An 18,902-nucleotide genomic window follows, 5' to 3' on the forward strand; every position below is an offset into this window, starting at 1 on the left:
AGCTCTGTCATCAAATATTTCAATCAAGATGACCAAAGGGAAACTAAACTGAGTTGTCAGATAAATAACATTGGCACAGTCCTAGTATTTCATCATCTCTAACATCAATAGCACATAAAGTGTATGCCAGGGCGGGCCATTTATTGTGTCAAGTTATTGTTCAATTTGGGATTCCTGACCTACACCCGTCCAACAGGAAGTGGGTACCCTGTTTAAACACACCCAGCAGCTGTGCACACACACACGCACACACACACACACTTACAAGCGAGAGAGAGGGAGTGTATAAACACACAGCCCAACTGTGCTGCTCACACGCACATTCTCCCTATAAAGAGGAAGTGTTGTTTTCTCATTTGATGCGACTCACGCGAACGAGCCACTTTTAACGGTGGCACAAAACCGCAAGCATAACACACGCATATGCGCGTGCAAATACTCACACGCTAATTTGTCTTTTACTTTCTTGTTTGAAACCCACTCCTGCCATTCTTTTTGTCACACTTGCATGCATAGTGGAAATGTGCAAACGAAGGTGAACAAATGCATCAAGCATCCCCAGCTAAAACGAAAGCTCGGTTTTGCTTTTGACTCACTTTTTAAGAAGAGGGCTGTATTTTGATAATAATGCTCAATTTAGATTGGCACAGTCAAAAGTCACCCAATAAGTAGATGAAGATTGTTCTAAAACATTTTACCAAAGACAGTCCACTCAGTTTTTTTTTTATTAATTTTTTTATAAGAGACCATAAAAGTTTGGCCTCTGTCCTGCCTTGTTTGTTTATCCTGTTTTTACTCCCACAAAGCCAAGAGGGACAGTTGTAGCTGTGTCAAAGCTTCTTTTTTTTTGCTAAACACAATGAAAACATCTCAGCAAATGTGAATGCCCATAAAGTAAAACACACTGCCGGCTTGCCATTCATCTGTGTGGACACACCAATGCCAGCAGTTATGCTTTTATGATTGTGTATTCGACTGCAGCCCTGGAAAGGATGCCAGCCCAGAATGCACTACATCTGCAGGGAGATGGAGCAGCTTGACAAGAAGGCAGAGCTACAGCTGACAATCCACAAGGGGGGAAAAACAAAACAGCTGTTACTCAGACAGGACCAGCAGGACAGCAAACAACTTCAGGGCAAGATTAAATTCAATCAGTCAAAATCAATCTCATATCCCTGTAAATGGACGAATCTGAATCTAATATTGTCAGTTACTTTCTCATGTTAATCACCAATTACAACTTCATTTTGAGAGAGGAATCATTGTTATTTCTTTAACACATTTTGCAGTCAGATTACATTCAAACAGATAGTTCTCATGTTGTGGTCACAACTTCACTGATTAGTAATGTCCATGTGATGGACGTTTCTGCAATAAATGTTCCACTACGTCAATAGAATGCCCACATTAAAGGCACACCGCCATTGTGTTTGCACCGAGGGAGTAACCAAGAAGAATGATGCAGGAAAAAACAGAAGGTTGAGCCACAAACAGAAAACAAAATGAAACCTTGAACAGTGGAATGAAAGCTAAGAACAATGAAGCAAAACACGTAAAAAAAATGGCTGGGAAATATGTGGCTACCTTGGCATTCATTTGAAGTACATCGGAAATACTGACGTAAAATATTACACTGAATAGTCTCAACAGAGAAGGATTCCATTCTTGCGACAGTCTCGCACAAAACAGAATATATACGAGTCATTCTTTCTACGGGACATTTTGACTCTGTGTGTGATTTCGTCAACACATAACGTAAACATTCTTTCTATGTCCAGCTCGATGAGGAAGAGGGGGAAGTGCGTGCGTTGCAGATAGAGCTGCAGGAGGAAAAGCGCAAGGACACTTGGTGAGGAGAGGAGGAGGCGATGCATCAGGAGTTACAGCTTGCTTTACAAACAGCAGGTGGCACTACAGCTGCGTCACGCTCATACAGACTTGCGGCAGATGGCGGTGAGAAACGCCAAACTACTTGATGGGGTTGTGTTAAAAAGTCACTTAAAACAGAAACATTGACTCCGGTTGTCCAAAGTGTAGTCTGAGTGTCTGTAAATTGTCAATGACTCTCCTCCCCCATTGTCATATTTCTCAGTCTGGCTGCCCCAAAAGGTCAGTCCGTCTACCGAGACAATCCCTGACCTTTAACCTCATACTGAAGTCACATGACATGCTTTGGGTGTTCTGTGCGTGTATGATGTTAGCATCTGTACACGTGAGCTGATTAGGTTGTACGAAAGCGGTTTGACACGTGTTTGTGTATTGCCACTGGAATGTGTTTTACAGCATTGGATGAAAAACAGTCTGCGTGTGACTTCTATCTAATAGCCTTGTAATCCTGCTCTCACTGAGATGCCTATAATGATGGCTGTCTCTCCATACAGCTCGACTGGCGTGCACAAGATCACACGCACAACACATGCATGGCTCGCTATTCAACTCAGGCAGGAAGAAGCCGACGCCCCGCAGCCAAGTGTGCGAAATGACGCATGTGCACCTTTGCAATAACTCCCTGGAATGGTTTAAAAGAGTGACACGTGGCTTTTGTGGCATAAAAGCTTCACATAGCAACACATGCACATATGTGGAGAATTATAGGCCTATTAAATAAACCACGCAAAGAGAATGAGAGTCATATATACTACCGTATAGTGTTACAATGCATCATTGGGATTCCCCATAAACCAAGGAGCAGATGTCGACGGACAAATCCATATGCTTTATACACACCAACATACACAAACTGACTGATTGACAAGTAAGCCACATTGTCATGGGTGGATCATGTGAGGTCTGTGATTTATGTGAAAGTTTGTTTGAAAAAAAAAAAAAGATAGTTCTGAATCAGTCGGTAAAATTAGTACAACATGACATAGAGCAATTAGCAGTACTCAAAATAATAGTGTTACCAAAATTATTGACCACTCAATATGTTAACGTGCGGTTGCCATAGCAATAAGACCCTCTTCACCATATTACAAGCCAAAGCCAGTGTAAGGTACAATTATAAAATCCTTGACTTAAGCATATGTACAGTACATTGTACTTATTGTCAAGAGCATTCAAAAGTCACGTGTTTGTAATTAAATAAGCTAGTGAGCGAGCAGTGTTCATGGCTATGATCCATATTGGTTTGAAACAGGAGGCATTGCCAGAAAAAAAGAAGTGCCGTAAAACATTTTTATCTCTGACAAGCTGTCACATGATGAATTTTAGTTTGTAATCACACTTGATTTAGTGAGAGTGACTCCCACTTTTAAGATGTAAACAAAATGGTGTTTATTCCAACTTCATTCCTCGTTGCCAACCCACTGTAATTGTGGCAAGAGTTGGTTGTATACATAGACGCTTCGCTTGTGACCTTTTGAAAGGTTTCCACAAAATCATGGAGTGTGTTAACAATATGTTTGACAAACATTTTGAAGTGCCTCACATTGATGGTGTCTAATGTGCATAGTACATTTTTACAATAACTAGGCCAAAGTCTTTTTTTTTATCCAGTTAGATAATAACGCTCATTTTGAATTGATCGCAACTGGAAACTCGAGTGTAGTCTTGCTCTTAGGCACCCAGAAAACAAAAACATTCTCTTCTATCATGAATGACACATTTCTCTTACGACAAAGGCATTTCCTTTCCTTTGTGTCATTTATGTAGTTTCTTACATCAAAACATACACGGTTAAAAGAAACAGCTCCGTTCAGTGAGTGTTCATTTGAGAAATGCTCATTTCTAGACGCTACTTCAGGGATTTGCACGAATAAAGACACAGTACAGTTATATTTGAAATAAAAAAAAAATTTGACTGACATACGTCCAGCCTGTCTCCTTCATGCTGACAAAAGTTCAGTTCAAGGTTACTCAAAGTTATTTTTTGTTTCAGTGTATAATCTTTTGACACAAAAAAATCGAGATGTAATTTGTTTTTTGAGTTTTGTCAAATCGCATCTGATTTTGTTTTTAAATCTTTTGGCTAGTGATGGGTAAATGAACCTTCAAATTTGCTTTATGAAACAGTTGCATTTTTTGACCTCCGGCACTCTCCATTTCTAGACCACTTTCATTAAAACGATGCCATACAGAGAAATCTCAAAAATACAATTGTTTCATGAAGCAACTCTGAATCATCATTTTCCCATCACTAATATTAGGATCCTCAAATGCCTCTTTTATTTTCCAAATGACAAATATTTTCTTTCTTCCTCCCACTGGGTGATGATGCTCCAGGAAACACTCAGACGAGAATGTCAGGAGAGTGAAATTTGGACTGCTGCCTTCTCTTAAGCTCAGCAGGAACTTCTTGGGTTGCGGACACTTGCATCTCAACTCTCCATCTGGGTCTCCTCCTTCACAAACTGCTGCCCAGGCTGAAAGTGAGCACCACTGTAAGAGGCATCAAGCACAAGGTGCCTTTGGGAAAGGGCGAGTCACAATGCAGCATTGCGACTGATTGACATTTTCTTCGTGTTTGGCCCTTTCAGTCACACACATCCACAAAAAAACATCATTAGGGCTGGAGTGGAGGAGCATGATGTCCCTCACTGTCTGTGGGCACAAACAATGTCTGTTGTTGACATTGTATGTTGTTGACATCATTCACACTGAGAGACAGGCGTAAAGAAAGGAACTAATTTCCTTTCTGAAGGGCACACATGGAAGCCTTTTGGTTTTCACTCCCTGCGATCCCACTTTTCCACTCCAGCTGGGAGACAATGTATAGATGTACTGTCCTCACAGAGAGAAGGGACCATCATGATTTTGTCCACTCAATGCCTCCTCTGTGTGGTAGTGTATTGATCCACCCGCACCATATTGATGACAGGGTGGGGGAGGTTTTGTTCCATTTAAAATGGTTTTTAAGGTAGTGAAAAGAATCAAAGTATCAGTTTTTACACATGGAAATAGCTTTACAGTGTCCACTCTTGATTTATTATTTTATTTGGTTTGATTTTTTTACTTTGTACTATTTTGTTTATATTTTCATGATTACTACAGCTCTCCTCCACAATGCTGCATCGTTTCTAAAAAGCTACTTGAGGTTGCAAAGTTTGTTTTGATACATGACTTGGACTAGCTGTTAGCTGATAAAATTCTACTCAAAGTTTACACAGTCATTTCCGAGTTAGTTTTTAAAATAGGGTTTATGTACCTTAATAATAATTCCCAGCCTTTATGTTGACTGGGAATTTATAAAAGAGTGTTCAGCTGTTTTAAGGGATTCTGCAGTGTCATGGGAGAGCACAGAGGCTTCTATCTAAAAAAAACAACACCATTTTATTCTTGACACTCCCTGGAAATGGGTCAATATGTTTGGAATTTATTTGGTTCATCATTCCTCCGGTACTGTTGTTAAAAGGCATTTTCACTGGAAACACTTTTATGATCTGTTCTCGCTTAGCACTGAGTGGCTGAGTTGAAATTGCGTAAATTGCTTCTCCTAGCAGAAATATTTCTCTGCACTGCACCAGGCACAGTTTTCAAGTATTTATTAAGATTAGAAAAACGATTGCTCTTTGATAAAGAAGACTAGTGATTCCTAATCAATCTCAAATGGCTTTTTCCTTTTGGAATGGCCTTTTTTTTGTACCCTTGAACAATATATTTTGTAAAAATACACACTACATAAAGTTCCTCCTGCATTGCATGCAGTATGTTTGAATCACCTTGGAATTCATCTTTATCAATTTGAAGAAATCCTAAACGTTGAATATGATCTACTTGGTGTAATTACCATAGCAGGGCAAGCATGCACGCATGTCCCTGGAGAATTTGCGCAAGATGCTTGTAAACACACACACACCACAGGGAGTGGTGTGCGTGTGTATGTATAACTAAGCTCTTGTTCGTCACTGGGTATCCCTTAACGCTTTCCTCCTGCGTCGTTATGGTCATGCCGGAATTCTACCATCCCGTAAGTCCTCCCACACCCTATAATTAAAGTCACCCGGGCAACGGGAGAAAGAATGCCCAGTATTCTTGTTGTCGTGGTAACTGCTTGAGTGCGAGAGCGGGGAGGTGCTGGTCGTAGGTGTTGGTTAATGATGGAGACAATGAGGCCTCAGTCTGCCACCTCATGTGGTGTGCTAATGAAACAGATAAAACGTGTGCGGGTCTGAGTGTGCATTATTCCATGTTTTCCCTGTAGTGAGTGATTAGGGCTTATCTTACAATTGCCTCAAACAGACCGAATATTTTTCACATTACGATGAGGTCCAAATGGTAGTTCTATTAAAACTGCCCACCATGTTACCTCTATTGTCTACTGGTTGTTTTAAGCGTACACGGTCACATCACTGCGATTATATTTGGCAACATGCAAATAATAGCTTCAACTAGATGGTGTGATGTTTTATCTGGATTGTTTTGTTTAACAAGAAATGTGCACTGAATGTTTTGATTCAACTTGACATGGGGGGGAAAAAAAAGAATGTAACTGTATTTTCTATAGCATTTCTCCTCAATAGTGACTCGGGTGGGATAAAATCTAACCCAGTTGATTTTGGGCAAGAGACAGGGCCCACCCTGGACTGGTCGCCAGTCAATCACACAGGGATGCATGTAGACATTTCTGGACAAGATATGGGGTCTATGAATAACCACACGTGGAAAAACTGACCCCAACATAGTAAGCACAAAGGAAATCGAGATTCGAACACAGAACTGCCTGCTAACGGCCGAGCCGCGTCTGTATTCAATGTTGACAATTCAAAAGCTGTCCACTTTTGCAATATACGAAATGTCGGGTCGCTGGTTCCCTCTGCTGGCTGTTTAGAAGCACTGCATCACCTCGGGCCACACGGTGTTCAGTACATTTTGTACTGCATTGATCAGCTAAACTCATAATGGTTTAAATGTTATTAGATAATTAGTTAATACTAACAATAGTATAATACATTATGACGAAGATGCAATAATACAGGTATTAAATAACGCATTAAGCATAAAGTTATGAAATTAATGACGATTGTCACGGAGTAGAGCGGATGGATATATACCAGAGGTGAGAGTAAAAAGTCTTAAACTTCCCGTAACATACGTCATTTGAGCAATTGGGACTTCCGCTTCCCTCAAGTTAGTTAACTTTTTTAAATTGCGCAATTTCCCTGTACAAACATTTAAGGCAAACATTGTCATCGAACTTTTCTAGTGGAAACAAAGTTGAAACAGCAACAAGAAAGAAGAAACAAATATAACAAAAGAGAAAATAATATTATAGAAACTAAATAAAGAATTATATTGTGGGGATCTCATACAAAAAGAGTATAAAAATCCATTAAGGAAAGTAGTCTCTGGGCATTTTTGTCAGTCATGTAATTTTTGTATCATTGTTCCTACTGTTCATGTGGGGCTTTGTTTTGAGGTATTTTGCACGTGAATAAAATGTTTCACAATAAATTAAATTATTGACCAAAAAGACTAATTTCTCTTAGTTTAACTGAACTCCCAATTCAACAAACACCCGGGCAGTTTAAAGGGTGAAGAAGGGATGGGAGTAATTTAAAAATATTTTAAAAGTGTTTTTGGCTTTATGTTTGAATTGTCAAATAATGTTTCATGATTCATGCGTCAACAAGACTGTACGGAAGAGTACGGAGAATTCCCACTTTCGTCAGAATTCTGAGAAAAAAAAAGGCAAAATCCTGTTCCCACCCTTTTTTTTTTCCAGCACTGGCCCTAATCCTCTTCCGTAGTTCTGTAATCAGTAATCACGTAACAATATTTTATTTTAGTCGGGAAGGACAGTATAGTTTGATTAAAACACTCCTAATAAATTTACTAAAGAATTGATAACTATCAAAGTTGAATGCTTCCCCCACAGTGACCTCATTTCTAAAACAATAGAATGCCCCACCAATTGTTGTCATTGCCAAACATACAGACTAAAAAAAAAAAAATCAAAAATTATTTTTAGAAATTAAACACGTATACATTTACAAATTTGAGTCGCATTGGAAAATCCTTTATTCTACAATTAAACACAAGCTGCGTTTTATACTAACGTTGCGAAACTACTTTTCGCCTCGGATGTACACCAACGTCTGCGCCCCAGCAGCTTTGTGACGTCACCGTTCTAATTCGGCAGCCTGTTCCGTCTTGTGCCTGCCTGATCACCCCGGCTAAAGACGTTTTTTTCCCCCGAATGAACATGGCCGCAGGTCCACTTTCTGTGTCTTCAACCACGTCAACAAACAACGATGGCATCCTCATTGGTGATAAAGTTTATTCCGAAGTGTACCTTACGATCGACAACTCGCTCATTCCCGAGGAAAGGCTCTCTCCGACTCCGTCAATGCTTGACGGCCTCGACCTACACACGGAGACCGACCTTCGCATTTTGGGATGTGAGCTGATTCAATCGGCGGGCATTCTTCTCCGTTTACCACAGGTTAATCGCCTCAATTCTTTTGATAGCAGTCTTATGTTTTGAAGTCGCGGTGTCGAAAAAAAATCACGGCCTGTTAGCCGTTAGCTTGCTATGTCGCTGGCGTGGTGGAGTCAAAATGGCGTCTCTCCATTGTGCTATTTCGACGGAACCCCCTATAAAAAACTTGTTTGTCTTTATGTTTTTAACAGGTGGCGATGGCAACGGGGCAAGTGCTGTTTCATCGTTTCTTTTACTCCAAGTCTTTCGTCAAACATAGTTTTGAGGTAAGTCGTGTTGTTAGGCTGTCGGGCCGCTGGTGCCGTCTCATGCTAGCGTATCGTTGGTGTAACGTTGGCGGGCGCCATGTTGGACACGTTCAAACGCGGCTTAATTCTTCCTTGGGCTGTTTTCTAAATATTTCCGCAATGCGCTTGAACCGAAATATCAAAATAACTGTTTTTAAAAACAAACAACACTGTTGTGCTGTTTATACACGTGGTTATTTTTCCGATGTTATTGTCTGGTTCTCTACCACCCTTTTCTTGCAACCTTGTGCTTCATCTTGTATTTAGATTGTTGCAATGGCTTGTATTAACTTGGCCTCCAAGATTGAAGAAGCACCCAGGCGAATAAGAGACGTTATCAACGTTTTTCATCACTTGAAGCAGATTAGAGTAAAAAAGTAAGTATCAGATTTTTATACTGGGGGCATCCTGTAAAGATGTTCCATTGTATTAATTTTGCTTTTTTTTGTTAAAGTGCCCTTCTGTTTATCATTGGACTCTTAATCTATGTTTATACTTTGCAGTATTTCACCCCACAAGTGTACATTTGCAGATGTAACACTTACATTTTGAGTACCACTTAAATTTGTGTCTCCCCAAAACTCAAGAGCATCTTATAACTACTGCTTTTGCAGTATGAATGATTTGTTTGAATAAGAAGTGTGTTCTTGGCAGTACTGTAAGACCTCGGCATTAACTTGGCTTCTTTTTTCCCTTGCAACCAACTAACAGCGACCAGCTACATTTACCAAAGCCTGGGTGATGTGGAATGGTACGTAAGATGAAGCAGTCGGCATGACAACCATGATCCAAGGGGGCCTATCTCCTCGCCCAGGCCCCTTCCTGTGGGAGACGCCCGTGGTCTGCGCCACCTCGGGGCACTGGGATTGGGGATGACGGGCTGGCCGAAGGTCCTTGGCCCCCTGGGCACCTTGAAGACTTCTGTGGTTCAGTCTTAAGCTTTGGGTATCTGTGCATCAATCTCCAGACTGTTGGGTAATGTAGTTCTCTTTTGACTACTGCCTACCATACATTTATTTTATGTGCAATTAGCTCAAAATCCCTTTCACAAGCTGTCGTTTACGGCTATTTTTGGAATATCACCTTGTTCGTTGCCAAAATGAGCCAATTTCATGCAGATTAGCCACTAACTGATTGCATAAGTCATTGCGAATGCATTAGATTTAGCTTCATTGTGATGAGTTTGGTCGTCACAATTTTAGATGTGTAATTGGTGAATTTTAGTATGAGTTCTTTGAATGCCTGTAATTCACGCATCTCTTTCAGTTCATTAAGTAATTCATTCCTATTTTTAAGTCAGTTCATTCCTATTTTTGTTGCAAGTAATTAATATCACTAATAATTATACATTTTTTGCTTTAGTTGGAGTAGAAATACCAGTCTAATTGAGTGGTTACATACATACAGTATACTGTCTTGACTCAGTTTGCTTTTGAAATCACTCAGAAAACATTTCAATGGCTCATTGACTCATTTGTTATCTATCTAAATAAGCATATGTTGTATGCTTTGGCTCGCTCAAAAGTTAGGTAAATTAAATGAGGTGATTTTAAATTGTTAGCTATCAAGAGGACTGCATGTTTTAAGTGTTGTGTGCAACGACCATGGATGATATTTCAATGCTGTGACAGGCTGTGATTGAGGTCGACAGCGACAGATCCTAAAAGCTTTCAGAACCACAGGAGTCCTCAAACCCCAGCAGACTGTCAGGCATGCAGTTAACTAAACAAAACTGCTGAGAGTTGGTTGGAATTGGAAAAAAAAAAAAAAAAAAAGAAGAACCGAGAGTACTTTTAAACAGAAGGGCTTTTTCTTTTGGGTGGGTTTGAGATTCTCAATGGAAGGGGAAGCTTTTATTTTGATTCCATTTTAAACCAGGACTCCAAGTTCATTGATACTTGATCAGAACTACATAAACACCAAAAATCAAGTCATCAAGGCTGAACGGCGTATTCTCAAGGAACTGGGCTTCTGTGTGCATGTCAAGCATCCGCACAAGGTGAGGTTACACCCAACACAAGATAGCAAAACTTACCAGTCTAGTTTTGCAGGCATTATTTTCCCCATGACAGCAATTTATAAAACTTGTTTCTCTCCTTTTGTCTGTCTAGATAATTGTCATGTACCTGCAAGTCCTGGAGTGTGAAAAGAACCAAACGCTGGTCCAGACTGCCTGGTAAGTTTCATTTTTGTTTTCCACCTCACCTTAAGCTACTTCCTCTCTTGTATCAGAGACAAGTTTCAGCAGACTGACACAGACCTGGGCTAAAGATGAACCGTTGAAACGTTTAAAAGGCCACCTGATTTTGTCCTAGGACATCATTGTAAGCATATATTGGTGGAAAGTGCCATTTAGGAATCCTTGATGTTTTAAGGCACATTGAAACCTTTTGCCCAGGTTTACTCCCATTTGCTCCAGTTCACGTATTGCTGCAATTTGTATTTTTGCACCCCTGTGACGTTTCACACGTGCTGTAAATTGTTGATGGTGTCAGGGAGTGTGATTTAACTTTGTCCTTTCTCTCTACTCTTTGATTAAAGGGTAGTCCGTGCTGGTAAGTCACATAAAGAACCTCTGAACTCTGCCTCCTCCAACCACATGACCTCAGGAAGCCTCCCCCCTTTGGCTGGCTGCCCCTCTCCGCACAGCCAGTCCCAATGCTGAGACTCGTTGAAGGGGGCGTGCTCGCTGGGGCCTTTCCCAACAGCCTACATCGTCTTATTTTCTCTTGGCTCTCCACAAGGATTTGTATTTTTCTTTGTGCCAAGGCTCTTAGGATCACATTGTTACCATCTTTTTATTACATTCTAGTTTACTCTTACTGAGTATTGACCAAAGTTAGTTTTTGGAGCAGGTAAAAACTTAATAGTATAGCATGTCATGTCCCAAACTGACGTGTTGTCCAGACATGTCTGTTTTGCAGGCGGATCCAGTTCTCAGGTTTTGCCTCCGGGGACCCTTCTTGCTCTGCACCAGTCTTAATTCAACACAGTTAGCATGTTGTTGGCATAGTTTTAATGCTGAGCCATTGAAGTAGCTTATGGCTCCTTAATTGGACAGTAACATCTAAGTGTGCTGAACATCAGCGTCTTTTAGATGAAGGAAAACATGTTGAATGGAGGAGGAACATAGCAAAGATTTTTATTTTATTTTTTTGCCAGGCTAGTTATTACATTTTTGTGAGGGTCGGTTTTCAGGTTTGTTCAGTTGCATTTTACCATTTTGCTCCTCATAGACTGTTTGGTTTTAATCCTTTTTTGTCTGTCTCCCAATGACGTTGATTACTCATGTTTTTGCCCAATATACATCCCATTTTTTGAATGCCACCACTTTTTGTTTATCCTCTGAAATATCAAGTGTGCGTATTTTTTTTTATATTTTTTTGGCACAGCAATTTCATCCAAGACAGCAATCCTCTGATCATGGTCTTGTCTCCAAGTCTGATTTGGATAATGCATTACGATGACAAAGTTTAGCCTCGTAAGCTTGCACACCGCTGGCTTCCCCAGAACTAGCTTCTGTGCATGTCGACCGACCTTCAATGCTTTTGCTTCCTGGTCCCTTCAGATCTAACAATCTGAATGTGGCAACTGTGGCGTCGATACATTTGAGACATCTAAAACGTGTGCATGTTCCCATGGCATGTGTCATCGCCTCATCTGCTCATGGCAAGGTGTCGTGTAAGGCTGGCAGGTCTTCAGATGGAAGTTATGTGACAAACACCACTGCCGTGAACACCCCAGAGAGAAATGGGCAAAGTTAAACATTACAGACCCCAAGTTTAACTTAAACTCGAGCTATTCGGGGATCTTAGCAGCTCGACATTACAGCTACTGCTATACAGTGGTACAGCAAATTTGACATTCCAAGTTGTATTTCTAATCAAGATCTCGTATGGAATCAGTTATTCCAGAGTTACCACCATTAAAACCTTAACCAAAGTTAAATTGGTAAACTGATCTGATTCTGGTAAAAGTATAAAAAGTCACAGCACATGTTCCAATCACAAGTAACAAGTGTAGCTGGCATGAAAAAATTAAATATGGGTCATCCAAATCTGCAGTGGGCGCTTGTCACTATAGTCATAATATCCGAATTTATTATTTTTGTTTGGTAAAGTTTGATGATTTTAGGGAGCCAGTGGAAGCAAAACTCGGACGTAAAAAGATGAAAACAAGCAATCGTGCCAAACATTAACACAACTTATTTGTGATCAGTCGTCCATGGCTGATGGTGGTGGTCTCCAAATATGACACCTAACTACTAATTGACTCAATTTGAGTCTGCTGTAGATGTAGACAAATCCAGGAAAAAATCAAAAACTGCCAACAAAAGTCCAGTTCCTTGCTGCAAATCTGGAGTTAGTCCTTATTCATGCAAAATGAATGCCCTCAATTTCTAGTATTAAAAGTAAATTTTGCAAGGGCATGTAAACTGGCTTTAGTTCCCCTTTTGAGGTACCACTGCATTCTGCAATAGCTGGATTTATGTCGAGGGAGTGGCCATCTAGAAAATGACTAACATAGTGGCTTTGTTTAGAGAAGATGCTATGTTTTTGTTTGCTCTTCTTTGTCTTTAAAGGAATTACATGAATGACAGTTTGAGGACCAACGTCTTTGTAAGGTTCCAAGCAGAGACCATTGCATGTGCCTGCATATTCCTTGCTGCCCGAGCTCTGCAGGTGAGGATCAAAAAATCTATACAAAAATAATAAATAATGAGGTGTTTTGAAATTGTATGTGGCCCTTCTGGTAACACGAGAAAATATTCTTTGCTAATCTGTACTCTTGATTTACCTGTTAGTTCTGCTTAATCTCTACTTTGTTTACATGTCAGTGAATGAAAAACAGTACGCATGAGGAAGAAAATAACCAGACTGATGTCATGTTGGACTGGTTTCTCCAGGCCGTCGAAGCACAAAAGGAAGTTAAACAGACTACTGCACACTTTTGCAGGTCTGGCAGATTCTAAAGTACTATACTGCTCGCGTGCGAGATAAATTTGCAGCTGCCATAGAATTGTCACTGTGTCTGGGTTACCTTGGGGCTTCCTATTCCGAGTCTTCTGGTTTGGTCGGTGTGGCATACTTAAGAATTCACCTTTTTGTTTTTTTCACTTTTATTGACACTTTACCACAGAGATTTAACAGGGTCCAATCAGCATGGAATCACTCACCTTTTAGTCCATGTTAAGAGTACAGATAAGCAAAAGTATTTTTTCCCCCTCATACGCTGGCATGCATGGCTTCTGTAGAATTTGAGGTAACTCTATTTTCTCTCCAGATCCCCCTGCCCAACAAACCTCAATGGTACATGCTGTTTGGAGCAAGCGATGATGACATTAAGGAGGTCTGCATCACCACCCTTAAACTCTACACAAGGAAGAAGGTAAAATATTTGTCTCGCTTTCATGCATTAACGCCCCAAAAAAGTGACGCAGTAGAACATTTAGTGGGTCCAAAATGTACTGGTCCTATTCAATGCTCAGTGTGTTGACTGACAGACTAACTTGTTTCACAGCCCAACTATGAGCAGCTGGAAAAAGAGGTGGACCGCAGGAAGGTTTGCTTGGCTGAAGCCAAGTTGAAGGCCAAAGGGTTGAATCCAGATGGCACCCCAGCATTGACCACTCTTGGGAGTTTCTCGCCCTCCTCAAAACCTTGTTCTCCAGTGGTCAAAGTGGAAGAGAAGTCCCCCAACAGCCAAACAGTCAAAGCTGTTAAGAAGGAGACAGACAATCGCGCACAGACGACAAAAAGTCCGCACAATGGGTAAGAAATGCTGCTGTGACACAATGATAGTGATTTAATTTAATCCACTCCAAGATGAATGTCTCTAGTTAAAACACTTATTCCTTTCGTTACAAATCATCTGTGGTGTCTAGATTGAATTTCCCTGAATTCTTTTCCCCACCATCTTCATAGGATGCGGAAGGAGGCAAAGATTGGGAGGAACAGTCGGAGTGGCAGCCGTTCGCGATCCAGAACGCGTTCACGTTCCAGATCGCATTCTCCTCGCAGGCAGTAAGTTAAAACGCACGCACATACAGACACACGTCTTGTTGTGACACTCCATTCCCCTCTCGATTTCTTGCAGCTACAACAGCCGGCGCAGTCGCTCAGGGACGTACAGTTCTCGCTCACGCTCGCGATCCCACAGCCGGAGTCCCTCGCCCCGGAGACACCCCCCCTCGCCCTTCCTCCCCCACCTCAAAGCCAAGGCTGCCCACCATGGCAACAGTGACTCCGCGAAGAGCGGCGGCCGCCACAACGGCGGGGGCCACAAGAGGAAACGCTCGCGTTCTCGGTCCCGCTCCCGCACGCCCCTCAAAGCCGACAGGGAGCGGGATCGAGAGAGGGAAAGAGACCGGGACAGAGATCGCGGCGGTGCCTTCGACGCGTCTTCAAAGAAACACAAACACGAGCGCAGCGGCGGACATCGAGGAGACAGGAGAGACGGGGAGAGATCGCGCTCTTACGACAGGGACAGGGAGCGCGAGCGTGGTCACAAAGGCAAACATCACAGCAGTAGCGGTGGACATTCAGGACACGGACGACACAGACGCTGACACTCGCATCGGCAACTAAACTTTTCCAAATTGTAAATAATTTCAGCAGGAGTGTCAAAGCCAGCGTTGACGTTTGGGGTGTCTCAAACGCATTCTTTATTTGACTCAAAAGATGTCTTTCTTTGAATGGAATGTTCATTTTGATACATTTGTGTTGACATGTCGAAAATAGTCAAATTTGTTCCCAGAAGCCAACATGCTGTGTGTCGAGTCCTCTGTTCATGTCACACACCAGCTAACATTTAGCTTCAACGCCTGACTGGCCAGACAAAATGTCCCACATCAGATTCAATGTACAGTAGCAAAGCATCTATTTACAGTGTAAAGTTGGAGTGATGTCCACGGGCGGAATGTCAATGCTTTAATTTTTTAAAGCGATCTGCACAGTGGATAGCAAGGATGAATAATGTCAAATAAAACAATTCAGGAAAGCAAAATGCTGTAGGCAGGTCTTTGTCCCCAAGGTTTACATTTTTTTAAATAATTTCCAAAGAACAGTTTTGCTGTTGACCAGTTATTCATATTCTTTACGTTATGTAATTACATTTAATTTAAATGTTTTGGGCTGTCAACTGGTTTCACTGGTTTTAGTCTACACATATTGATGTCCTATTTTTATTCAATAAATGAGTTACAGCACTGTATTGTGTTTGGACTTTTTTTTTTTTCTCTACTACCTGAAAGTCTGAGTAAACATGTGCCGCTACTTGAAAGGCAAATAGTCTTTCTCTTTTCTAGTAAAATAGAAGAGTTTATATGCCAGTGTGGATAATTTTGTCACCTTGGAAAAATGGTTATGTAAGTACTCGCTAGAGGGCACTGTTGCTTCTTGTTTGTGATAGGGTGTCTATAGTTTGTTTCCCAAATGCTCAATTACTGGTTTATGCAAAAAATATATACATGGTCTGTATCTCCTGGTTTAGAACTACCTACATTAAAAAGTGACCACGATTGGATTGCATCTTTAAATTTATGTCTCAGCTTTGACGTAATGAGGGGGGACCCTAACCACATTCTTGCATCCTGAGTACATATTGTGCACTAATAAAATGCTTCATGCATCATTGATTGCACCATCACAGATTTATTGATGAACTCTGCTAAGAAAAGGCAACGTGCACACAATCCATGATAATTCACAATCCTCAAGATTCAAATCAAGAGAAGAACTGGAAGACAATTTCATTCAGTAGTCTTTATACACATGATTGATTCATTTATACAAAATAAATAGCACACTTTGACCTATTAAAATAACGTGTAGTGCCAAAAAAGACATTTGATGTTAAAATGGCAAAGGTGGTTAGGAAGTTTGCCTCACAGCTATAAAGCTTGGAGGTTTGAATGTCAGTTCAGACCTTCCTGTGTGGACTTGTTTAGGTTTCTTCTAACATGCATGTTGGGGTAACTGATCAATTTGGTGATGGGAAAATGAAGCTTCAAACTTGCTTTATGAAGCAACTGTATTTAAAAATTAAATATCTAGATGGCACTGTTGAGGTAAAGAAAGAAAGAAAAGGTAAATCAGTGCTTTTAGCCCAACATCTGGATTTTGGTTTGTATTATTGCCCCCCCCCCCCTGACACACCTGCTCTATGGAAAATTGATCAATCAGCCTATCTAAAGTGTTCCACAAAGTCATCCTTGAATGAGTTTGGTTGTTGTGGAAGAACTTGATGAAGCCCTTGGGATGAACTACAAGAGAACTTTTCCAACAACAGTGGAATCTGACATTACAAAATGTTTTTCTGATCCAAAAAATCCCAGTCCATTTCTTTTTTCATCCCACCTCCCACCCCCACCATCTCACTGAACTTAGATTGCATCTAAATGGTGTAACGTTTCTACCAAAATGATGGTACTGATTGAACACTGATTTTGATTTTAGGAGGTGATGAGGTGAAATGGGGAAACAGAATGCAACATGGGTAATTTGAGCCGACGTTATGTCTGCAGTTAGCTGGCTTCCAGATTTGAAGTGAAGATATTTAAGTGCAATGGAACCTAAATGCCCTAAAAGTGATCAAGTTCAATCTATCACGTAGAAGGAGGTCATATCAACTCCACACAAAAAGGCCAGCGGCAAGAGTCGAACCCAGAACCTCAGATATGTGAGACAGATGCGCAAACCACTAGGCGCCTAACCTAAAAAATATAAAACACAGTTGATCGGTTTTATGAAGGTGACAGTTTGAGATGTGTTATGTAAAAAAAAAAAAACTCTCGAAAGCTTGAAAATGTGAAGCAGGCACAAGGTAAAAAAAAACTCACGTGTGCTACAAGACAGGCCGAAACCTGGGAAATGTGAAGCAGGCACAATCTTAAAACAAGATTTTAACTTGACGTTAACACTTTTGAAGGTGATTGTTGCAATCAATCAATAGCACAATCAATAATCAATTTCTTGCAATTTTGTTTGCACATAGTCCCTCAACTATGAGGCAAGAGCTTTGAGTTTGCCGCAAAACATCAAGACGCCCCAAAATATCCCGCTCCAGACTTGACCACTGCACCGACCCTCGTGGGAATTTTCAAAATAGATGACTATTTATGAGAAAGTAATATGAACTGCTCTCTTTGAAACAAATAGAAATATCAAATGTGTCACTTGCACACCTCATATTACATACACATTTTTGACATTTGAAATAATCGCTTTGCCTTCCAAGAATATGAAATAAAACTCAAACTATGGGGTTTTACAAGTCCACATCAGGGGTTTGCAAAGTACGGCCCTTGGGCCACATACAGTCATCTCTGCTTTGAATCTGGCTCATCAAGAATCCTATAATATTTCATCCATTCATTTTGTTGTTTGTCCCTAAAATTGGTAAGTTAAACTTAATCATAAATCATCTTATTAAATAATTGGTTAATTGACAACTATTAAAATGCAAGGAATTTTACATGTAGGGTTCACACACACACACACACACACACACACACACACACACACACACACACACACACACACACACACACACACACACACACACACACACACACACACACACACACACACACACACACACTTGCACTTATTTTGGTTATTACTACAGGACACTATCATATCAGCTCATTTGGTTTGCTTCGTTTCAATCAAGATCGATTTGAAAATAGAGACATGATTAAAAAGAAAACAATTCTGGTATATTATCAATATCATGGATTTCTAGAATGTAATACTGCATACTTAATGAAAGTGTCAGTTGGCCAGCCCTGTTTCCAAAATGAGTAATCCTGTTTTTTTTATTATTATTTTTTTTTATACTGAGCGCTGCTTTCTGTTGCACTTTGCTTCCATTAACTATAGATTGCTTCTGATGAGTTTGTGCTCTTAAACAACATGAACACATTTCAACATATTGAATAATATGCTTCCATAAAAGCTCAGGTGAGTTGTGAAAGCTGGTCAGGTCACAGGTAGGTTGTGGCCTCTCTGTTTTCCCGCTCTCTGGCCTGAGCCACGGCCACGTTGATGCACTGCAGCCATTCCTCAGCGTGCTTCTCATCCTGGGCCTTCAGCACATAGGTTTTATTGTCTGTGAAGATCTCAAAAGCTCGCGGTAGACCCCGATCCCGCCGCTTCTTGGCCACCACCTGACAAACAAATGAGTCAGTCTAAAGAGAACCGGATTTGAGGCGTACCCTGATTTAACAGAAGAGC

General features: G+C 40.8%; 3 protein-coding genes across 6 annotated transcripts in view; 2 read left to right on the top strand and 1 right to left on the bottom strand.

The window, feature by feature from the left end:
- LOC147054688 (uncharacterized) overlaps nucleotides 1-1,858 on the top strand; it is a 46,256-nt gene extending 44,398 nt beyond the window's left edge. The window contains exon 8 of one of the 2 annotated variants that reach the window (XR_015066678.1): nucleotides 1,779-1,858. The gene's annotated coding sequence lies outside the window, so the exon portion shown is untranslated. Of the gene's footprint in view, nucleotides 1-981; nucleotides 1,060-1,778 lie in introns of those variants that run through there. The other variant, XR_015066681.1, reaches the window with a different exon arrangement.
- Nucleotides 1,859-8,050: 6,192 nt separating this feature from the next.
- ccnl1a (cyclin L1a) lies at nucleotides 8,051-15,875 on the top strand. The gene is made up of 10 exons (XM_085916319.1): nucleotides 8,051-8,383; nucleotides 8,572-8,646; nucleotides 8,935-9,044; nucleotides 10,546-10,666; nucleotides 10,779-10,843; nucleotides 13,250-13,349; nucleotides 13,951-14,055; nucleotides 14,188-14,438; nucleotides 14,592-14,690; nucleotides 14,764-15,875. Exons 1-10 carry the CDS (start codon nucleotides 8,138-8,140, stop codon nucleotides 15,233-15,235), a joined length of 1,644 nt encoding a protein of 547 aa, XP_085772445.1. The 5' UTR covers nucleotides 8,051-8,137; the 3' UTR covers nucleotides 15,236-15,875.
- Nucleotides 15,876-18,182: 2,307 nt separating this feature from the next.
- veph1 (ventricular zone expressed PH domain-containing 1) overlaps nucleotides 18,183-18,902 on the bottom strand; it is a 40,493-nt gene continuing 39,773 nt past the window's right edge. For all 3 annotated transcript variants that reach the window (XM_085916310.1, XM_085916311.1, XM_085916314.1), the window contains one exon: nucleotides 18,183-18,835. In XM_085916310.1, coding sequence (XP_085772436.1) covers nucleotides 18,653-18,835 — 183 coding nt within the window. In that variant the 3' untranslated portion in view covers nucleotides 18,183-18,652. The remainder of the gene's footprint in view (nucleotides 18,836-18,902) is intronic.

This window comes from Syngnathus leptorhynchus, chromosome 7 (genome assembly GCF_054491065.1).
Source record: "Syngnathus leptorhynchus isolate UIUO chromosome 7, UIUO_Slep, whole genome shotgun sequence".
Lineage (NCBI taxonomy): Eukaryota > Metazoa > Chordata > Actinopteri > Syngnathiformes > Syngnathidae > Syngnathus > Syngnathus leptorhynchus.